This window comes from Nanorana parkeri, unplaced genomic scaffold, assembly GCF_000935625.1.
Source record: "Nanorana parkeri isolate BGI_ZX_2015 unplaced genomic scaffold, ASM93562v1 scaffold302, whole genome shotgun sequence".
Lineage (NCBI taxonomy): Eukaryota > Metazoa > Chordata > Amphibia > Anura > Dicroglossidae > Nanorana > Nanorana parkeri.
The window spans coordinates 1369238-1390649 of NW_017306570.1; the positions used below are offsets into that span (position 1 = coordinate 1369238).

The following is a 21412-nucleotide window of genomic DNA, read 5'->3' on the forward strand; positions in this document are numbered from 1 at the left end:
TGTTCCGGAGGGCTTGGCAGCGAAAGGGTTAAATGATGAGCATAGATAAAAAAATAAAAAATTGGCTCACTTGCTCTCCTCTCTGCATATGAACTTTGAAACAGAGGAGGTTTGAAAAGAGCCTGATTAGAAATAAAGGTCTGCTGTGAGTATCACATGAAAATTTCATGTGATAGTGTTACGGTCAGAATTTTCAGATCCAATCCCGAAATAACATGGAGATTATCAAGGTATGATGTGTTTATTTTTTTGGAATTAATTAACCATGCATCCTTACAGACTCAAATGACTTAAACACTAACATGTTTCGGTTGTTGTTGTCAAAGCATCTTGTGTTAAATTATGTTTGCATGATCCATTTTAACATGCATGGTTTATTCCACTAGTATAATGCTGGATATTGTTTTCACTGGGTGAAAACTGTCTGAAAGAGGGAGAGAAGGGCACAGACATTTCTTTACTTAGATAACGGCGTAGCACTGAAACAACGCTGTCCACGGCAATGGAATATCAGCCTTTGATAAACAAGAGGAGTGGAAGCTGGGTAAGTTGTGGATATATATTGTATGGGAGATGTGAATGAATGAGCTATGGTTGATCACAAGGAACCATTTACAGCTATAGCTGGAAGTCAAGTTATATTCATTCTAGACACTTGTTTATCTCACACACATGGATTGCTGAATGTCTAGTCTTGGAAACATAAGAGGAGCTGGGTAAGTGGAGGATATATACTCTGTGTGATGAATGAGTGATGGTTGATCACAAGGAACCATTTACAGCTGTAGCTGGAAGTCGAGATGTTTAGTTTATACACATGGATTGCTGTCTTGTTCCTATTTTGTGTCTGGTATACATCTCTAAAACAGTCATCAGAGTTGGTTTATGAAACCGAGGGCAACGTGGTTTAGTACTGCACATATTGTTTTTATATTTGAACATTTAATTTTTCCAGACAAGCAGTAATTATTAGACCAAAAAGAAGAGGGTATATCTAGGAAGCTTATGCTGAACAAATGAACTGTTAGAGCAAATAAAACAGCATCATGTGCAGTAACTGTAATGCTACAAGTGGACCAATACGGCTAAAGCCACCATGGCCATAATACTTGTGGGAATGTTTACATTGAGAACCAGATGCAAGCTCTTATTTTCCAGCACATGACAGAGTGGCTGCAATAGGCAACGCACACACACTTTAACACTTTTTTGTATTATTATGAACAACTTTATCTACCGTGAAGTTGTACTAAGCCGTGTAGCAAAAAACTAATAAATAAATGAAGATACCTTTGGAAAGAGTCTGTATAACCTTTTAATTTTGTTTGGTAAGCCCCATTCTTTCTAAGAAAATATTTCTATTTATTACAGGTATTTATATAGCGCTCACAATTTTACGTAGTGCTTTTACCTTGTACCATATTAGCCATCAATTAATGTTTGGAGTTTAAGTGATACCCTTTATTTATTTATATTTATTATTGGTATTTATATAGCGCCGACATGCTACGCAGCACTTTATATAGTGCACATTCACACCAGTCCCTGTCCTCAAGGAGCTTACATTCTAAGGTCTCTATCATACACACACATACAAGTCCAATTTTAGACAGGAGCCAATTAACCTTCCAGCATGTTATTGGGGTGTGGGAGGAAAGTGGAATACCCGGAGGAACACAAAAACTCCTTGCAGAGAGTGTCCTGACTGGGATTTGAACCGGGGACCCTAGTGCTGTGTATGTATATTATAAATTTCATCTCAAAGTACTTCTATTATAATACACTTAGGCCTGGTTCACACTTGGGCGTTTTACAGCGCGTTCCTACGCGCTATAAAACGCTCAACATGTGAAAACCAATTATTTCCTATGGGCATGGTTCCCACCTGGGCGTTTTACAGCGCCTAGGAACGCGCTGCAAAAAAACCCTACGCCCAAAGAAGTACAGGAGCTTCTTTGGGGTGTATTTGGCGTGCGTATCCATTAGGATAAAGCCGGATAGCCCTCGGAAACGCGCGATTCACGGTAAAAAATGCACGGCACAAAATGCGCGACAAACGCGCATATTCGGTACGTCTAGGTGTGAACCCAGCCTTAGTGGTGTTCTTTCACTGCATATAATGACTTGGTGTTAATTGTGTTTACAAGTGTTTATTTTATTATTGTATAGAGATGTAGACTACCATAAGACATATTTCTAATAAATATCTTTCCTAGAAACCTAAAGATAATCTATGTATTGGACATAAACAATTCCATTAGATAACCAGTATTATTGTGATAGGCGATCCAATGGATGTAAAACATTTCTATTTTATCAGTGCTGATATGGAGAGACAAGCTGGTGTTGTGCTCCATAGGCAGTAAAGGAAAGCTCAGTAGGTGTGCATTGAACTATACATGTGCAAGGTGGGTGTTCAAGGCATAGCTTGTGGGTCTCATTGCTCATTTCCAAACAGTTGAATCTTTCATTATATTCTATGAAGCCTGAGATTTAGCCCTCTGAATATTTTAAATACTATTGATCAGGACAAGCAAGTTATAAAATGCCCTATAAATATAGTTCCCCATGTAACCATTTTGCTGATGAAACAATATAGATATTTTACACCATGAGATATAAAAACGCATCATAAATATAATTTGCCTTTAGTAATATCACAGATTATCAAAATGACATTAAGCATCCTTCATCAATGGTGCTCTACTCTAAATAAAGAGGGTCAGTGCATGTAATGCTAGCCCTTGTGTGGGTGTGTTAGGGGGCTCAAGACCATTGGATGAATTACATAACTTTACCATATGCTGCTAAAATTCAGGCAGAACAACACAAACAGCATAGGAATAAAATGTTGTTCCGCCATGTAATTGTTTTCGCAGTTTAGTCATAAAGTTGTGTTTTAATGTTCGTAATAATATCACCTGTAGTCATATATTTGTTATACACTGCTAAATTGTGGAGTCGAGAGCACGTAGCATGCTCTTATTTTACACTGCATGCCGTCTCACCATGAAGCCAGATGCCAATGGGTATGACTCTTGGCCACGTACTGGGTCCAGGACAATAAGGTTAATTACAGTGGAGCTGAATATGTTCACCTTTCCTCCTCATATCTCCCTAACAATTCGTTCTTATCGGTACCCAGCCCCCAAGGGCAGCACACAGAATACAGAGTGTACAAACTGATATGCTCCTTTGCTACATTTACTACAAGGTACCATTATAAAAGCAAGGGACTTTTCGGGATAGCCAATGTAAAACTGCTAGCATACGGTAATAGTTACTGCTTACTGTCTTAACTGCACACGTTAATGAGTTAGATTCTGTATTCAGTTATTTACCTGTGCATGGAATGACCACCAATTTGGAACTTAATATTATTTAATATTTAAGAGAGCATGTATAAGATGATCTCCTGAGAGAAGTTAGTCAATACCTAGTCAACATCCACTAGTTCCTTACCTGACAGTTGCTTTCTGCTAATAAGTTACCAATTTAGGTTTTTGGGCTGCTAGTTGATTGGTTGTCTGCTGGTTGCCAAGACTCTTGACATCCTATTCTGGGTCCCCTTCCAAGACATCTCTAACTCCTAGGTTTGCATGTTATTTATGCTTTTCGGTGTACCACTCATGCCACCATGCTCTAGTACATTTACTGTTTGGCTAAATCTGATTTTTGCCGCCCTACCTGTGGTATGTCATGCACTGGCTTGAGCTATTGAACAAGCTCTTACCAACACATGGCAAGATGACAGACAAAAGCATGTGAAAAAGTGATGAGAGCTCCATGTCCTGGCTTGAGAAAATACTACATTTCTTTTTTTATATGTAATGTGGATATTTTTAGTCCTGACCATAATGAAATATGCACAAAACCACTACACATTCTTTTTAACTTTCATTGAGACTATGCAGCGCTGTGTATTAGCTCTTGCAATGAGATACCATACACAAGGCAAGGTGGGGTTTACAGTAGACATCAGGTTGTAATATTCACAGTGAATTCTAATGATGCATTGTAGGCCCACTATAACACAGCCAGTGGTAACTTTGTTTTATAAATCAGCCCAGAAGCACTGCAGCAAAAAACAAAGAAGTGTTATCACTTTCTCTCTGCCCTTTTCCTTTCTGTACGTGGAAGGGAAATGTTTCAGTTTCACAGCAATTTAACTAATGTTATCGAACAAAGTTTTCTGGTGATGGTATAGCTAATCTTCCATAACGGTTAGTAATTTCCTTGGAAAATACAATGAATTTATCCTCCTAATATTTCACTTAGGTTATTAAAATGTGTAAAAACTTTTTCTGTACCTTTACTTGCTGGTTTGTATAACTGCAGTGAGTAATCTGTGAGGAATGTAGACATTACTTTTCATTTCTGAAATTAGACCAAGATCCTAGGATTAATTGCTTGAAACTATCACACGAACGACTAGCCAGATGGAAAATGAATTGACCCTGAAGAAATACTGCTTTCCATTTGTGTGCTTTAGGGAACAAGCTCCTTTGATAACCTCCATTTGAAATATAGAAAGGGCTCATTAATAGGAGACCTGTCTGGATTAATGAATGCCAGGGTTTGTTGCTCAGTTATATAGAAGGAGGGATCCTGGCCTTCATTCAGATAACAAGAGAATACTGATACTCCCCATTCTACATCTAGAAGACATGTGATGGTCACAGTACTGTCATTGCCAGCTGCCTGGCAGCCATTCACCTAACACCCACAAATGCATCACACATAGTGTTAATGAGTTAGATTTATACTACCCATAAATGGCAAATCCAGAAGCTTCACTTACTGCTGCATTTAAACTACAACTGGAGAACACAGTGCCTAGCATGCTATGTGCCTAGGTGTTCTTCAGCCTCAACAGAAAAATGCTGTATATAGGAACTGGGGTAATGACTCGCTGGCAGTCAAGTTGAACACCTTAAGCTGAAAGAGGGCTTCCAACAGACACCGTTTCACACAAAGTACAGACAGCTTGTACTCCACATAGAAGACATGTTTTCTATCACAAATGTTGCTTTGTGCAAAAGACATACCTCCAGTATGGCAACTTGTTGACTTGACAAGATTCACTAGCAGTGTCAACTTGCACTCAGAATGAAATCCAATGTATTGCCACTTGTAGTGTACTTGGCATACTACAAAGTATATTATATTATTGTGTGTGTATATATATTAGACATGTGCAAATTCCGAATTACAGACATAACGAATGCAAACGAATCCGAATTTCCAGTTCCGAAATTCGGTAGCGGTAGTTCGAACGTTCGTTTCGTTTTCTGTTCTTATTCGTTTCTTATTCGTTTCGTTTGTTGGAGCAAAGTGACATTAGAGGAGAAAAATATTTTTCCCCCTCGCATATATATATATATTTAAAGCATTAAGGGAAAAAAGCCTTTAAAAGCTTCTTTCTAACCAGGGTGAAACCTAACCCCTGGCAGTGTATAGCTAGGGTTGTACTAACAGTTAAATAGGAGGGAAACACACAGAAATATTTGAAAACACAATAATTGGCTGAAATAAAATAAGCTGCTGTTGCAGTGCAAGTTGACTATCTCTCTCTTTTGGTTAGTCTACTAATGGGAAAACACAAAACGTCTAGGTGGGCAAGTAAATAACACGGTAAGGGTAAATTACCACTATTGTCATGTAGTAATATAAGAACTCAGCAGGTGACCCAACCCACCAGGTCCTGGGCTATAACTGTATTATTGAGTTTGACTTTTTAAAAGGTTCCACTTATAGTCCATTTAAGGATTGCAGAGATCGGGGGATGTAAAAGTGAGCACTCGGAAGACTAAGCAGCTCTGGAGATTCAAGTAACCTTAGAGGTGACTATCAGACACGCATTACTGACTAACAAGGCTTTGTGCATCGCAACATCCACTGTTAAAACACATGTGGCCATTAGATGTATGAAAGGGGCAGCAAATGGGTTGCTATAGCTTTGCTTCTAAAATCTGAAAACTATCAGTCCACTATGAGGATTTTACTTAAATTCTTTGTATGCATTAGAGTGTTTATCCAATAACAAAGGCACAATTGCAGAAATGTATATTGACCACTTCCTGTCCAGAGAAATGTCTTACTATTTGCACAAACATGATATCATCTGAATTATTGGCAAGAAAACAGCTTCAAACCCTCAAACAATTATATATGTTCGGAAAGCAGAGGCCCTGTAGAATAAAAAAATGCTAGTTGCAATTTATGTTGCATGGTATTTGCGCAAATGTTTATCAAACCAGTATTTTTAAGATAAAATACACTAAAATTAAATTTAGTGCACAGAAAAAGAATATAATACCCAATTTCTGGGTAAAATATAGAAGATGAGGTCACATCAGGTAAATAGATACCAAACTTATAAAGCCTTAAAATTGTGTTCGCCCGTGAAGCTGCAAAAAACTTCAATACCCAAAATGTCCCATAGGGGACACTTTAACAGCTTTTACCACTCATCAGTTTAGTGCCAACAGTGATTGATGGCCCTAGAATTATTGATCTCACTATGACGTTCGTGGCGATATGTTGTTGTGTTGTTTTTGCATGTAGGCATACTGAAGCGTGTTTGCGTATGTATGTGCGTGCACATGGGGGCGGGGGCCTTTTTCTATTTTCTTATGTTACATTAAGTTTTTTAACCCCCTTTTTAATTTATTTTAATTTTTTTTACACTAACCTTATTGCTTATGGCATGGCAAAGAAACCCCTATGTAATAGCAGATAGGGTGTGACAGGTCCTCTTTATGGAGACATCAGTGGTCTTCCAGACCCCTAATGTCACCTAGGGACCCCAAAAAACGCTGAGGAAGCAGAAATCTGCTTCCCATTCTTTTTTTACTTGCTCTAAGAGCCGGAGAATGTAAACCGTGACACCGGAAGTGATGTAATACACATCACTTCCGGGTCCAGTGATCGGAGGAGAGATCAGAGGCTGGAAGATGTTGAATCTCTCGCCGATCATTGCAGGGAGACCTGCCGTGCCCGTACCCACACGGGGGGTTGCGGAGCCTGGCGAAGCCAGTGGCGGCGGAGGGGGCAGCACATGCCGGAGATCTATACAAACGATCCGGTGGCTGTATAGGCGCCAGATCGCTTGAACCTGAACAGCCATTGCCTGCTGTTTAAAATGACACTAAGAACACAGTTGCAACAGCAGCCCTGTTCTTAGTTTAACCACTTCTGTGGGCCGCCGTATATATATACGTATTGTGACCCCGGAAGTGGTTAAAGTCTATGTAAAGCCAAATATTTTTGTAGTCTTGGATAAAATTGGGACGGTTATAACCTCTATCACATTTTCATTGCTGTCTATGTCTACACTGATGTGATTTATTTCTATATTTGCCCAGGTTACCATTGTTACAAAGACAGAAAATAATGGAAACATTTTTTTAAATGTTAATGTTGTCACAAGAACAAGAGGTGAGGGTAAATGGGAACACTTGTTCCAGGAACAAATCGTAGAGGAGAATTCTCTTTGCTTTGGAAAATTCTGCTACATCTCTGGGACGTGTGAAAAGAAATATCCTCAATGAGATACAGCAGCAAAAAAATGACAGGGGTCCTACCCCTTCCCTTTGTTCTTTGTACATACCCTTAATATTTTTACATAAATATGCACTACACACTATCGGCAGCCTTTGTTTTTTGTACACGACCTCCAGTGCATATGCAAATTAGGCATCTACTATGATTTGCAGTTTGTCTTATGTCAAAGTTTGCATGTGTCAGGATTACCTCTTCAAATACTGTTATTTCATTGGCTTTGTTATTGGTTCACTCTGTTGTTTACCAGTATTTTTACTATAAAAAGGAATGGGCATCTGGGGTAAAGAAAGGAACTGCCCATTTACTAATTTTAGGGCATATCTGATTATGATGCCTAGAGCAGCCTCCACTCATCACAAAGCTTTATATTGATTGATGTATGGAACTGTGGTTTTCATTATTAGGCTGTGCCTAAGGGCGTTTGGCAAGAGACCAGTTCCATTGCATACCTCTACTTGAACACTAGTCTATAAGCCAATACATTAGTCATTTTAATTAATTTGTGACATTTACACATGCCCAGGCTACTGGTTATGCATTCACCATCACAGGTATCAAGTTGTATTTTTTCCTGTTCCCTGCCATCTGTAAACCTCCATGTACTTCTCTCCAGTGACACATCCTTCTTCTCCTCATAAAAACCTTGTGCTGTATTTAATCACCCTTACAGACATGAAACCCCATTCATTACCGAGTATTTTTGTTTAGAATCAGCTGTTTAATTTGGCTTCAAGAAACAAAATCTAGTAAAAACTGAATAATCTAATTTGATCACTCTAAAAAAAGAAATGGGTGCATGTTGTTGCTATGTGATGTTGTATAATAAAAGATAAGTATTAGCGAAACACTCATAATAGTGTTTACCTTCATCTGACAGAATTTTACTTTTTCAGCTTTCAATTTAAGTAATCATTTACACCAAACATCCCATATTTTATGTAAAATAAAAATGTGTTTTTACGTTGCTGGGTGCCGCCATCTTCTCCATGATGTTAGCAGCCCCAAGCAGACTATTCACTTGCACCCTGGGGCGCAGCAGCAAAATCTGCTGACTGAACTGCAGGTGGGACAAAAAGTAAACCTCTCTAAACACAAACATCAGATTTTTCTCTTAAAGTGGAACTATGCTATAGTGGGTCCCCAAGACCCTTGTCATAATGTGCAAGTATGCACTTGCCTTCCAAAGTGTCCTCCTCCAGAATTCTGATGTCTGCAATTTACTGCGCTGCTCACTGTAGATAAGGAGTGACTTGGGAGAACAAGGAAGTGCCCAACATACTTGTTTGATTCAAAGCCTTTGCTGCCAGGAGCAATTAATGATTGTTATGCTGCCATGGACTCACACAGTCACTGGAGAGCACAAACTCCTACATGCAAATTGGTGCATGTACCTGAACCAGTTTTGACAGTTGTGCAAAAGGAATGCATCACTAAACAGAACTGGGTAGCTCCACTTCATTATTCAGCTGCAGCTGAGCCATTTATTTTACTGTAGATTGCCTACATTTCGGTTAAAACCAAAGGCATTTGATTTTTTACAAATCATTTACATGCAACATCTAGGTGCTTTTGTAAAGTGTGATCCTACTCTAATATATGTTGGGACATATACAGTATGTAACAATGAATAAACAGTTGAACCCCACTCATACTCCACAAAGGTAGAGCAGCAAACAAGAAGCCCAATATCACTCATGGCAGCTAAATACTCTTAGTGTCTTTCTGCACAAACAGAAAAGTGGGAGCTACATCAAAGTGTTATCTAATATAGGGGAGCATTCAAAAATGGGCATAAGTCCTGGGGCAGGCCACTAGCATGCCGCTGCATCTTACTCCCTAAAATACTGTACATTTGTAAAACTTCCTAGAGGGGGGGGGGGTCTTGGGTCATGTCTTTTGAACTATGGATAAGTTTGTGGGTAAACCGAAGCCCCAAGACACTCTTAAAACAAAGTGCTAAATCTAAAAATAAAACATCTCAGAAAGTCAATCCTAAATCTGTGCTCTCCCCCGAGTCACCTTCACTTAATTGGACACTGATACAACAAGAAGGGGAGAGAAGTGTAAATTCTTCCCTGGTAGACAACTACCACTGAGGAAGTTGCTAAAATATTCTTGCCCTACTTTTGATAAGAAGTTTGACATCTTGCAGGAATCAATATCCTCTATTACTAAAAAAATTGCTGAATTGCAGCAACGAGTGAGCAATCTGCAGGACCAATTGTTAGCATCACAAAATCAGCTATCAGCGAAATCTCCTATCTCCTCTAACCTACGTTTCACTGGAATTCCGGAATCCATTAAGGGGCAGGAATTGCTTAAATACCTTACCACTGATCTCATGTCTGCATTGGAACTTCAGCCGTGCCATATATTCGTAGGGATTGAACGAGCACATCGTCTGGGGCCTGAGAGAGTTCAAACAGTAGACCTAGACCAGTTATTGCAAAATATTTCCACTATGCTGATAAAAATAGACCATCTTGCAGGTGTTCCGGAAAATGGGGGAACTGGCTGGGGAAAGGGTTTTGATATTTCAGGATTTTTTGGCTTCTGTCTTACAGGAAAGGAAAACTTTTGTACCAACTTGTAAAGTGTTGTCAGAGAGAGGGATAAGATTTTCATGGTTGTATCCAACTAGATTGGGGGTCCTTTGGCAAGGGGAGATTAAGTTTGATGAACCCGCACTGGCAAAGGACCAACTTCATCGCTAGGCACAATGGACATTGGCTCTGGTTTCTTATTGGGAGGTTGGAGGTGGGGTTGTTTTTTCTTTACCTTTTATTTTTATCTTTTTTCGTAGGAGATTATAAACATAAACTTTGTATACTCACTTGTGTAAGATTGTGTAAGATTTAATAGGAGGCCAAGGGTAGTTCGTATACAAATAGGAGAGGATTTATTTTGGATAGCCCTTTCCGAAATATTAGTTTTTAGGTAGATATGATTTCAAACAGTGACCAACCTCTGGATATGCACCCTTTTTTGAGCTTATATCTGTTGCAGACCACCTTAATATCTTTTTAATCTGCCCCCTCAATGACCCCCCCCCCCAGTATATTTAAATAAGAAATAAAGTTGGTATTTTGCAATGTGGCTGGACTAAATAATACAAAGAAAAGGGAAAAAGTTTTTTTACATCTCCAAAGAATGTCTCCTGATATAGTATTCTTGCAGGAGACGCATCTGAAAGAGTCCAATAATTTGGGTCTTAAAGTTCCCTGGATTGGGAGACTATAACAACCTCCTAAAAAACTAAAAAAAAGAGGGGGGTGGCTCTACTTTTGAACAAAAATCTTCTGTATATTTTAACGCACTTAGAAATGGATTCTGAAAGTACATATATGGTTTTAGAGGTGGAAGGGATTACTTATTCTCTTTGTAATGTCTATGCACCTAATGCCGATTCATCACCTTTTTTTGTACAGCTTGCACAAACGGGGATTTTAATGGCACTATAGATCCAGTATTAGATTGTTCACACTGGGCTATTCCTGTCTTATTGTGGAGGCTGATAAAGGTAATTATGAGGGGACATGTAATTGCATATATGGCTAGAAGGAAAAAAAAAGTAAGGAAGAGGTAAATAAGGAGTATCTAGAGTTCCAGAAACAAGTCACATTGACCTACAAGAACCTCTTGAAATATAATAGTTTGCAATCTAAAATAGCCTGGCCAGAGGCAGTAGTGCTTTTGAATGCTCTTGTAACTGCAAAGATACAGACAAGTCACTTTATTGTACAAAACAAATTATTTAGATGGAGGAACAAGGCGGGGTCACTGCTGGCAAGATTTTCTGGCAGTGCTCGCCCCAAACGCTACATCTTAAAGCTGAGAGACCCTCAATCTGCAGATATCACTAATTCTACCTCTATTATAGATCAATTTAAACAATATTATAGTCCGCTTTACACCACACAATCCCCATCGCCAGCGGAGATAGTTACTTTGCTTTCTAAAGTGGACCAATCGAAATTGACAACTGAGCAAAGGTAGAATATGAACATTCAAATATCGAATAAGGAGGTCTGGGTAGCGATCAACTCTCTGGCTAGTAATAAAGCCCCTAGACCAAATGGATTTATGGCACAATTTTATATAACATTGCTACCTGATATTACCCCCCTGCTCACAGAAGTCTATAATAAGACCCTGAGCCATAATACCCCCTTTCCAGATGTTAACGAAGCACACACCATTCTGATCTTGAAAGAAGGCATTGATCCTACAATAAACAAAAAAGAATCGACTTGCTGAGAGGCAGCCTGTCAAAGAGGTTTAAGAACAGGATCGAGACCGGCAATTCAGTTGCAAAAAAATATCTAAATTTATTGAAAACAAAATCATTTGTGACAATTAGCCATTATTCCACTCATAAAGTTAAAAATTATTAAAGCATGACATTTGATTTTAAACTTATTATCTTTAAATAGATATTTCATTTGAATAGGATGTTCTCGGATATTTCACACTTTTTTTGAAGAACCGGTCTGAGTTGTAGCATGGGGGGTGAATCCCCTTTCAGATCGTTATCTGTTTCAGGCTTTTATTACTGAGGTGTTCTACATATAGTGGATTGTCCACAATTAGGAGATGTTATCATCCATTGATTACTTAAGGTGGGAAACTCAATTCTTTTGTTCTGATTTATTTTGTAACTTTTTCTTTCTTTGTGTGTTCGTTTTCCAACTATTTGACTATAAGTTCACTTATATGTTGCTTTACTCGTAGTGATTTGTTATCTCCAGGGTGGTTACAATTTTCGGACGGTTTCTTTTCACCTTGCTAGGTAAGCTGTGTCCGATTATCCGTCTGTACTATTAACCCTTCCTCTATGGGTTTCTTTCCAGTAAATTTGGTTTAGTTTTTCAGACGACAGAGCAGTTTACCAGAGATTTCACTTTCATTTCAATGGTTTTGTAATATCCAATATTTGTGGACCCGTGTGTATCATTAACCCTCTCTTTGTTGTATAGTTGTAGTCCGCTATAGTTTGAAGGATACAAAGTCTTCCTGATTGTGTAGTGCTTTTATCATTCCCACTATCGTAATGATGGTTTTGGCCTTGATCTCACTGAACTTCAAATTTGAGTGTTAATTGTTAAACAGTCACAAAACCTCTGCGGGTATATATATATGTAAGATTTTTCACTCACGTTTTTTGGAAGTTCGTGCGGTTAGGTTGATGAAGAAACACTTAAGATGTTGTCCACAATCTAGACGGTAGATTTACGTTTTATTTGTATCCTTTTGTACTTGTCGGTTAGATACTTCAGGGGGAGAGGGTATTGAAACTCCACGGTCACTTGATGGTTTTAAGATGTCTCCTTCAGTGTGGTTTAAGCCAGGGTAGATCCCTGAGAGTTGTAGCCTTCTTTTTCGGTTCTCAGCAGTGTGTGTTCAGTCTGTATGTCCGAGGAACATACAGTATGTCTGCTTGTGGGATTCTGTCTGTTGACAAACAGAATTGACAGACAGAATCCCACAAGCAGACATATGTTCCTCGGACATACAGACTGAACACACACTGCTGAGAACCGAAAAAGAAGGCTACAACTCTCAGGGATCTACCCTGGCTTAAACCACACTGAAGGAGACATCTTAAAACCATCAAGTGACCGTGGAGTTTCAATACCCTCTCCCCCTGACAAAGTATCTACCGACAAGTACAAAAGGATACAAATAAAAAGTAAATCTACCGTCTAGATTGTGAACAACATCTTAAGTGTTTCTTTATCAACCTGACCGCACGAACTTCCAAAAAACGTGAGTGAAAAATCTTACATACATATACCCGCAGAGGTTTTGTGACTGTTTAACAAATAACACTCAAATTTGAAGTTCAGTGAGATCAAGGCCAAAACCATCATTACGATAGTGGGAATGATAAAAGCACTACACAATCAGGAAGACTTTGTATCCTTCAAACTATAGCGGACTACAACTATACAACAAAGAGAGGGTTAATGATACACACGGGTCCACAAATATTGGATATTACAAAACCATTGAAATGAAAGTGAAATCTCTGGTAAACTGCTCTGTCGTCTGAAAAACGAAACCAAATTTACTGGAAAGAAACCCATAGAGGAAGGGTTAATAGTACAGACGGATAATCGGACACAGCTTACCTAGCAAGGTGAAAAGAAACCGTCCGAAAATTGTAACCACTCTCGAGATAACAAATCACTACGAGTAAAGCAACATATAAGTGAACTTATAGTCAAATAGTTGGAAAACGAACACACACAGAAAGAAAAAGTTACAAAATAAATCGCAACAAAAGAATTGAGTTTCCCACCTTAAGTAATCAATGGATGATAACATCTCCTAATTGTGGACAATCCACTATATGTAGAACACCTCAGTAATAAAAGCCTGAAACAGATAACGATCTGAAAGGGGATTCACCCCCCATGCTACAACTCAGACCGGTTCTTCTGTGAAATATCCGAGAACATCCTATTCAAATGAAATATCTATTTAAAGATAATAAGTTTAAAATCAAATGGCATGCTTTAATAATTGTTTACTTTATGAGTGGAATAATGGCTAATTGTATCAAATGATTTTGTTTTCAATAAATGTAGATATTTTTTTGCAACTGAATTGCCGGTCTCGATCCTGTTCTTAAACCTCTTTGACAGGCTGCCTCTCAGCAAGTCGATTCTTTTTTGTTGAATGTCTATTCGGTTTTGGATCTGAGTGACCAGCAACTTGCACTTAAACAAATAAGTTAAACAAGGAGCCGGATCCCCAGGAAGAAACACAATCCTGTTTTGTTCATTGATCCTACAATAGTTTCCTCTTATTGATCTATATCCCTTCTGAATGGAGACTACAAATTTCTGGCTAAAAGAATGGCGAATAGGATTCAGAGATTCTTGCCTACATTATTGACTACTTACCAGCTGGGCATTGAGCAAAACAGACATTCAACAGTAGGGATTCATACAGCAATGGTGGCAACTGTGATGTCTTCACAGAGCCATAATCCAAAGTCGATTTATTTTAAGCTTAGATGCAGAAAAGGCCTTTGACAGGGTGGAGTGGGAATGACTGAATAGCATTTTGGCTAATAGAGCCTTTGACGGGATCTTCTCGATGTGTGATATTTGATATATTTACTCTAACCCTGTCACAAAGTTTTTGATAAATTGCCAACTCACTAGTCCTTTGAGTATGCAAAGGGGCAACGGACAAGGATGCCCCCCATCGCCAATCTCATTTAAGCTGGCATTAGACCCTATATTGAGGCTATCTGGTGGATTTTAAGGGTATAGAAATAGGTACAAGGGAGGTTTAACTCACTGCTTTTGCAGAGGATTTATTATACAGTATATTTCTAACCGAAAGATAGCATTGCCCAAGATACTCTCGACGATGACCAATTATGGCTCGGTGTCAGGATATTCTACTGCTTTTGAAACCCAATCCAAACAGGGCTGCAATAGCCAGTGTTTAAAGGTGTTCTAGACTAGATTCGGTTTATGCAAAATGCTCTACTGGCCTCTCAAAGTGGACTAACTATTTTCCAAACATATCAATTACTGGGATTTTGCAAGCTTTTAACAATGCATGGAATACAGTTACTGTATCCAACTATAGAGAAATGATATTTTCATGGAGTCTATGTTTCTCCATACTGGTCTTCTCTTATGGGTCTTAGTAGTTCCTCTATATGCTTGATGTGTGGACACGAATCGGCAGATTTATATCATGCTTCTTGGAGTTGTCCCAAGATAGAATCTTTCTGGAATGACATTGCCCAGTATACTTGGCAAGACACAGTTGATTATTTACCTATGTCGGCACTTTGTGCGATCTTTGGAATTTTAGATTTGCATTGAAAATTACTGTGGGATGTAGAAAGTTATTGTCATTATATCTTTGGGGAAAAAAATGATTTTGCATCAATGGATATATCCTGGACCACCTTCCCTAACTCTTTTCTTGAATAGGTTGATGTTTGTATGTCAAAATGATTGAACTTAGACAATGCTTAGTAAGGATACTCAAACCCAAAAGTTTTTTGAGGTATGGGAATCCTTTATTGATCTCCTGCCGATTGTTACAAAAACGTAAGTTTATGCAATCTTATTCTGATACCGTGGTATACTAAGAGGATGATTTTCCTTCTGTTCTTGCCGAGATGCAAAAATGTAATATTATAGTGACACTTTTTATTTTTCCTGGTTGTATGCTTGTGATTGTACTAATGCGTGCAGTAAACCTGGAATATAGATTTATGTCCTGTTGTACACCTTAGAAGTAGGGATGTTCAGATACCAGTGCCGATACTTGGCATTTTAAGCGCTGCGCAAACTGTTGGCGCTATATAAATCCTGAATAATAATAATTTTCACGATACCTACCAGGGTTGCAGCTGGGACCTTGCTCTTCTGCTTCACCACTGTCCTGAAATCATTAGTCTGTATTGTTTTAGAAAAACTGTCACATGACAATAAACGAAAATGTGTCAGTACTTGTATTTGTGAGTACTTGGACAAGTATCAGTACTTGAAAAAAATGGTATCGATACATCCCTAATATATATATATTCATAGAAAAAAAAACAAATACACACACACTAAGACAGGGATGCACAAATCTCAGGAGCTCTGTATGCTCCTTAACAGTGACAGCTACCCCCTAACTTTTGAATTTTTCTCTAGTCTAGTCTTGGAGCTGGAAAAGTATCTGTACTTGTATTATTATTATTATTATTATTATACAGGATTTATATAGCGCCAACAGTTTGTGCAGCTCTTTACAATATAAGGAAGACATCACAATTACAGTACAATTCAAGGCAAGATGATAAGGAGGGCCCTGCCCGTGAGAGCTTACAATCTAAAGGGAAGGGCGAGTGATACATGAGGAGGTAGGATGTACTTGTAGTAGTTTGTTTTGGTCTTTAATAAAAAAAAAAAAGAAAAATGGGCATAAGCCCTATCCACCTAAAGGATACAGCAGCAAATCTAAAGTACAGACTCTCTCAAGGCAGATGAAGACCCCGTTAACAAATAACCTAAATGAGGCAGCTGCCTGAGCAGTTTTTAATAGCAGAGGGAAGGTGCATGTCAGTGGGGCAATTCAGTGGGGCAATTCATAGCAAATGACATTTCCCAGAAAAATATATTGCAGGGCTCACTTAGGCCTGGAGCTTGCAGTGTTTCTCTGGTAGATTAAACAGTCTCTGCTGGCCCATGGAATATAAAATCTGTAAAGGGAAAGCCTCTTACATAGTACCGTAGCTCTAATTCTGATCAAGCATGTAGAATTTACAAAGGACTATAGAGGAATGTAGAGTGCAGAGATATTCATAGTCTTGTATCCTCTTAGCAACCCTCCCATGATACCAGGGATTGGGCTTCCAAATTATAAAAATATAGTTTCAAGTTAACTCACTTTTTCAATCATGACTAACCCGCAAAACGGTACATTGCAATGTAAGAAGAGCAATGTATGTATGTATGTACATTGCAATGTAAGAAGAGCTATGTATGTATGTAAGTAATGTATGTATGTAGATAAGACTTTTGAAGTTTGGGTTTTAGTTTAACAATTTATAAAGCAGTGAATGTACTAATTACCAAACATTTACTGCAGATGAATCACTGTAACGTAAAACAATGCACCAGGAAAATTCACCAGCAGTAAATGTTTGGTGAATGTCACATTTTACTGCTTTAGTAATAATACCCGTTTGTAAAAGTCTGCTCTTTGAGAAGGCTCCAAAGAAACATCTAGAAAGAAAAAATATATAATTTTTTTTAGATATGCTATGTGAATGGAAAAACACAAAAAGCACATAGTGGGGTTGCCTCAAATGTTATTCCACAAGTGAAAATACATTGTAAATTTGTATGTTCTGCAAACTTGTTTATGGCAAATAACACATGCACTATAACGTAGTAAATTCAGCCTGAAGTTTCAGTAGAGTGTGCAATTATTATTCCTAAGTTACATGTAAAAAAAAAAAAAGAAAGGTTCTGTAACTTATAGCGACCATAAACAATTGCTCTATTATCCGATCTGTCTCCATAGAAACTTGACATTGTACACTTGAACAATTACGGGGATATTTTGATCTGCCCAAAATGAAAATTTCCGGGCCGGGCTGGCATATCTCCCACAGATAAGTCCTTAATTCAGTCAACATATGTTATAAAGCACTCTTACAGTCTACATTATTCTGCAAACATAGGACAAGGGATGTTGAGGGGACAAGGGCCTTATCCTCACATCCTGCCCCCCAAAAGGGACATGTTTACGTTTTATATTTTCATTATTTTTCACAATGTGGGTATATAATATTAATTTTAAGCTATTTTTGTGACTGAGTAAAAAGTGGTACTATACTATATACCCTGTAATCATTCACCAAGGGGGGGGGGGATATCTGAGGGCCCACTTATCCTAAAGAAGGGCTTGCAGATTCTGATAAGTTTCCCACATACCTTTTTATGGACAGTATGTGGGGGGTGAGGCCCTAGTCCTGTGTGTGTGTATAGTTTAGTAAGATTTAGCTTCAAATAGTAGAGGTTTAACAACCTCCAGGCCGGCTGTTGTATAAAAACGGCCGGCCGGGAGCTCTCTAGATCTGAGCGGGCGTCAGACACACCCCCTCACGCGCGCAGCTGGGCGCTCGAGCGGGAAATGGCCGATATTTAAAAACAGGCAGCGATGCCTGTTAACATACAAACGATCCGCCGGCTATAGAGCCAGCGGATCACTTGTATGGGGAAAGGTTCGGTGTATGGATCACTTGTATGGGGAAAGGATCGGTGTGTGTCGTCCCACTGCGCCCCCCACCCCCCCCGTCGTTGTCCGGCTGGTGCCTCTGTCACAGGGGATCAGAGGGGGATTGGTACACGAGCTCCCTCCGGTCCCCTCTCCGCTGCAAGAATGCGGAAGTGTTGTATTTTACATCACTTCCGCATTCTTGTGTCACTCTCCAGCTTCAGAAGCTGGAAAGAAGCTGCTGGAGCAGATCTGTGCTTCATCAGCTTCTTTTGGGGGCTCCTAGGTGACATTAGGGGTCTTGGAGACCCCTGATGTCTCCATAAAGAGGACCTGTCACATATTTTGCTATCACATAGGGGGGTTTTATTAGCCCCCGTATATGATAGCAATACATTTTAGTGAAAAAAAGTTTCCTCCCCAAAAAATTTAAAGTTACACATAAAAAAGAATTAAAAAAACAAAAAAATGTTTAAAGTCCCCACCCATACACACACGCATACAAACATGCGTCGGGGGTGCATACGTGAAAAAACGATGATTGCGCCCATTACGCCGCACATGTTACATATTTCCGCGAACGTCACAGTGGGAGCAATAATTCTAGGGCCATCAATCACTGATAACACTAAACTAATGAGCGGTAAAAGCTTTTAAAGCAAAACCTATGGCCAATTTTGGGTATGGTCGTTTTCTGCGATTTCACGGGTGCGCGCAATTTTAAAGCTTGACATGTTTGGTGTCTATTTACCCGATGTGACCCCGTCTTTTATATTTGACCAAAAAACTGGGTAATAATAAATGTTTCCTAACATAATGTAAAAAAAACGTTTTTTTTCCAAATTTTCAGTAATTTTTCATAATTATAGTAAAAAATAAAAACCCGTAGGGGTGATTAAATACCACCAAAAGAAAGCTCTATGTGTCCCCAAAAAATGGAATAAAATTAATTTCAGTACAGCGTTGCATGACGGAATAAATGTCAGTCAAAGTATCGCAGCGCTGAATACTGAAAAATGGCCTGGCCAGGAAGGGGGTCTAAACACCTGGTCTTCAAGCAGTTAAGGATGCATCCACGCGCTGAAATCTTCATTTAAAGGCTTTATTTGCCCACTTTATTAAATGAATGTTCACAAAAACAATGCAATTATCCTCGCAGGGGTTCTTTAGCATCTCTTGGCAGCACAAACATATGCACATCCAGCCTCCTGGCTTTGCACTTGCCGCACCGCTGCTCTGGCCTCAGACCTCAGGCCACTGTGTTCCTCCAGACGGTCTCAGTCTTGTTTTCGCAACTCAGCAGCTCCCTGCTGCACTGCACTCCACTCCACTCTGACTCCTGGGTGGAGTTCTCCTGTCGCCCAGGTGAACCCTGAACACTTCCCAACACCTTTATTTTAAAGGCTGTGCACACCTGTGCCATCAGCAGTCGCTGGACACCATCAAACTCAGAAATGGAGATTACACAGTGGCATTGCCACGCACTGCCACAATGTATATCTTCATATCTCAAAAAGAGAATGAAATAAATGTAAAATTAAAATAAACTCCTAGAGAAATGCAGCAAAGGAGAATAGAAATGTAAACTCCTACAGAAATTGAGAATTCTGGGCTGCAGCCTAAAAACAGATGGAAATGCTATTTGCTGCTATGTTTCAATTGAAATCAATTGTTATCTCTGCCAGAGAGGTTCGTCTCCTTTCAGAGCTATGTTCAAAGTTCATTCTAATGAGGTTCTCATGTACACTGACACAAAGGGGTTGATTTACTAACCTTATAAACACACCACGAATGTGTGTGTTCCCTCCCAGCATGGTGTGTACACACCCAGCAGGTGTGTTGTGCAAAGCCCTGAAGGAATTCCAAGGTGATGCTGGGTAAATTAGCTCGATGTTGTGTTGCTTGCGTTGATGAATGCAGGAATGTAAATGCATGAGCTAACCATTTTTGTCTAAACTGTGAAGCAGCATTATATATGCATCATGTGCATGATTTTTCCATATATGGCATTAGTGGAAATATGCTTTTAGAGACTTTTTGGTTGATAAATACGTTTTGCTGTGTGAAAATCACACGCACCTGGTGTGTGTGTGTGTGTTTAGGTTAGTAAATCACCCCCTTTGACTCTCAGCAGCTCACATTGAGAAGTGTGTCAGGACTTCATATCTGTAAATCAAGTGTCAGTTCCTCAATAACCCTCCTGAGCTCTGAGCGCTATCTGGAAATCCTTGAATTCTGCAACAGCTAATACCACTCATGTGTGTCCTGGACTGGAGATAACAACTCTATTTCTGTGTATAACTATGTGATCCTCACATCCAACACTGACTGAAAAACCTAATGCCTTGTGAAAGCTTGCGTTCTCTCCGATGTTATACCTGTAAATAGTAAAGGCCCATACAAACAGAAGAAAAGCTGGCCACACACCGGATTCCACTGGGAGAGTTTATTGAAACTTGTACCATATCACTGGTGTCTGACCCAAGATCTGCTCCTTCTGACGTGTTTAATCCAATCACTGGCTTCATTTTACATGCTTCAATAAACTATCCCAGCTGACTCCAGCTTTTCTTCTGTTTGCATGGGCTCATATTGGAGCGAGGACATGCTCCCATCGGCACGCACCCGGCTCATTCCTTTCCAGAGCTATGGAGGAGTGAGTGTCCTCCTTGCAGTTATCACTAAAGTTAGTCACACACTTTTTTCTCGTTCAATACTGCAAGCTGAATGAGAGAAAACACTCAATCCCCCCATTCAATGCTAAACAATGGGAAAGGGGAATCCCCTGAGGGCTATTGTATTCTGACAGTGGAGGGTGTGCCGCTGTTAGAGTACCCAAACAGTGACTAAAATGGATTGGCTTCAATCACTGTTAGGTCAAGATTTTGTGGACTGTTTCCTTTGACAAGTTGATTTTTCAATCCACTGTTGTCCAGAAAGCCAGTCCAAAAAATCTTAAAGCACACTTACTGCAGTCACTGTGCGTCCAAGAATTTTTAGACTGGCTCCTTTTGACAAAACTGAATTGATAAAAAAACTGCTTTTCTCGAAAAGGGAAAGTGTGTGGGGGGGGGGGGGGGGGTTTTGAAGGGGGGCCACC

The 21412-nt window shown here is 39.3% G+C and overlaps 1 protein-coding gene across 1 annotated transcript in view; it reads left to right on the forward strand.

Moving 5' to 3' along the window:
* The first annotated feature begins 502 nt into the window (after positions 1 to 502).
* Positions 503 to 21412, forward strand: part of LOC108788044 (solute carrier family 2, facilitated glucose transporter member 11-like) — a 53513-nt gene continuing 32603 nt past the window's right edge. The window contains exon 1 of the mRNA XM_018557773.1: positions 503 to 544. Coding sequence (XP_018413275.1) covers positions 503 to 544 — 42 coding nt within the window. The remainder of the gene's footprint in view (positions 545 to 21412) is intronic.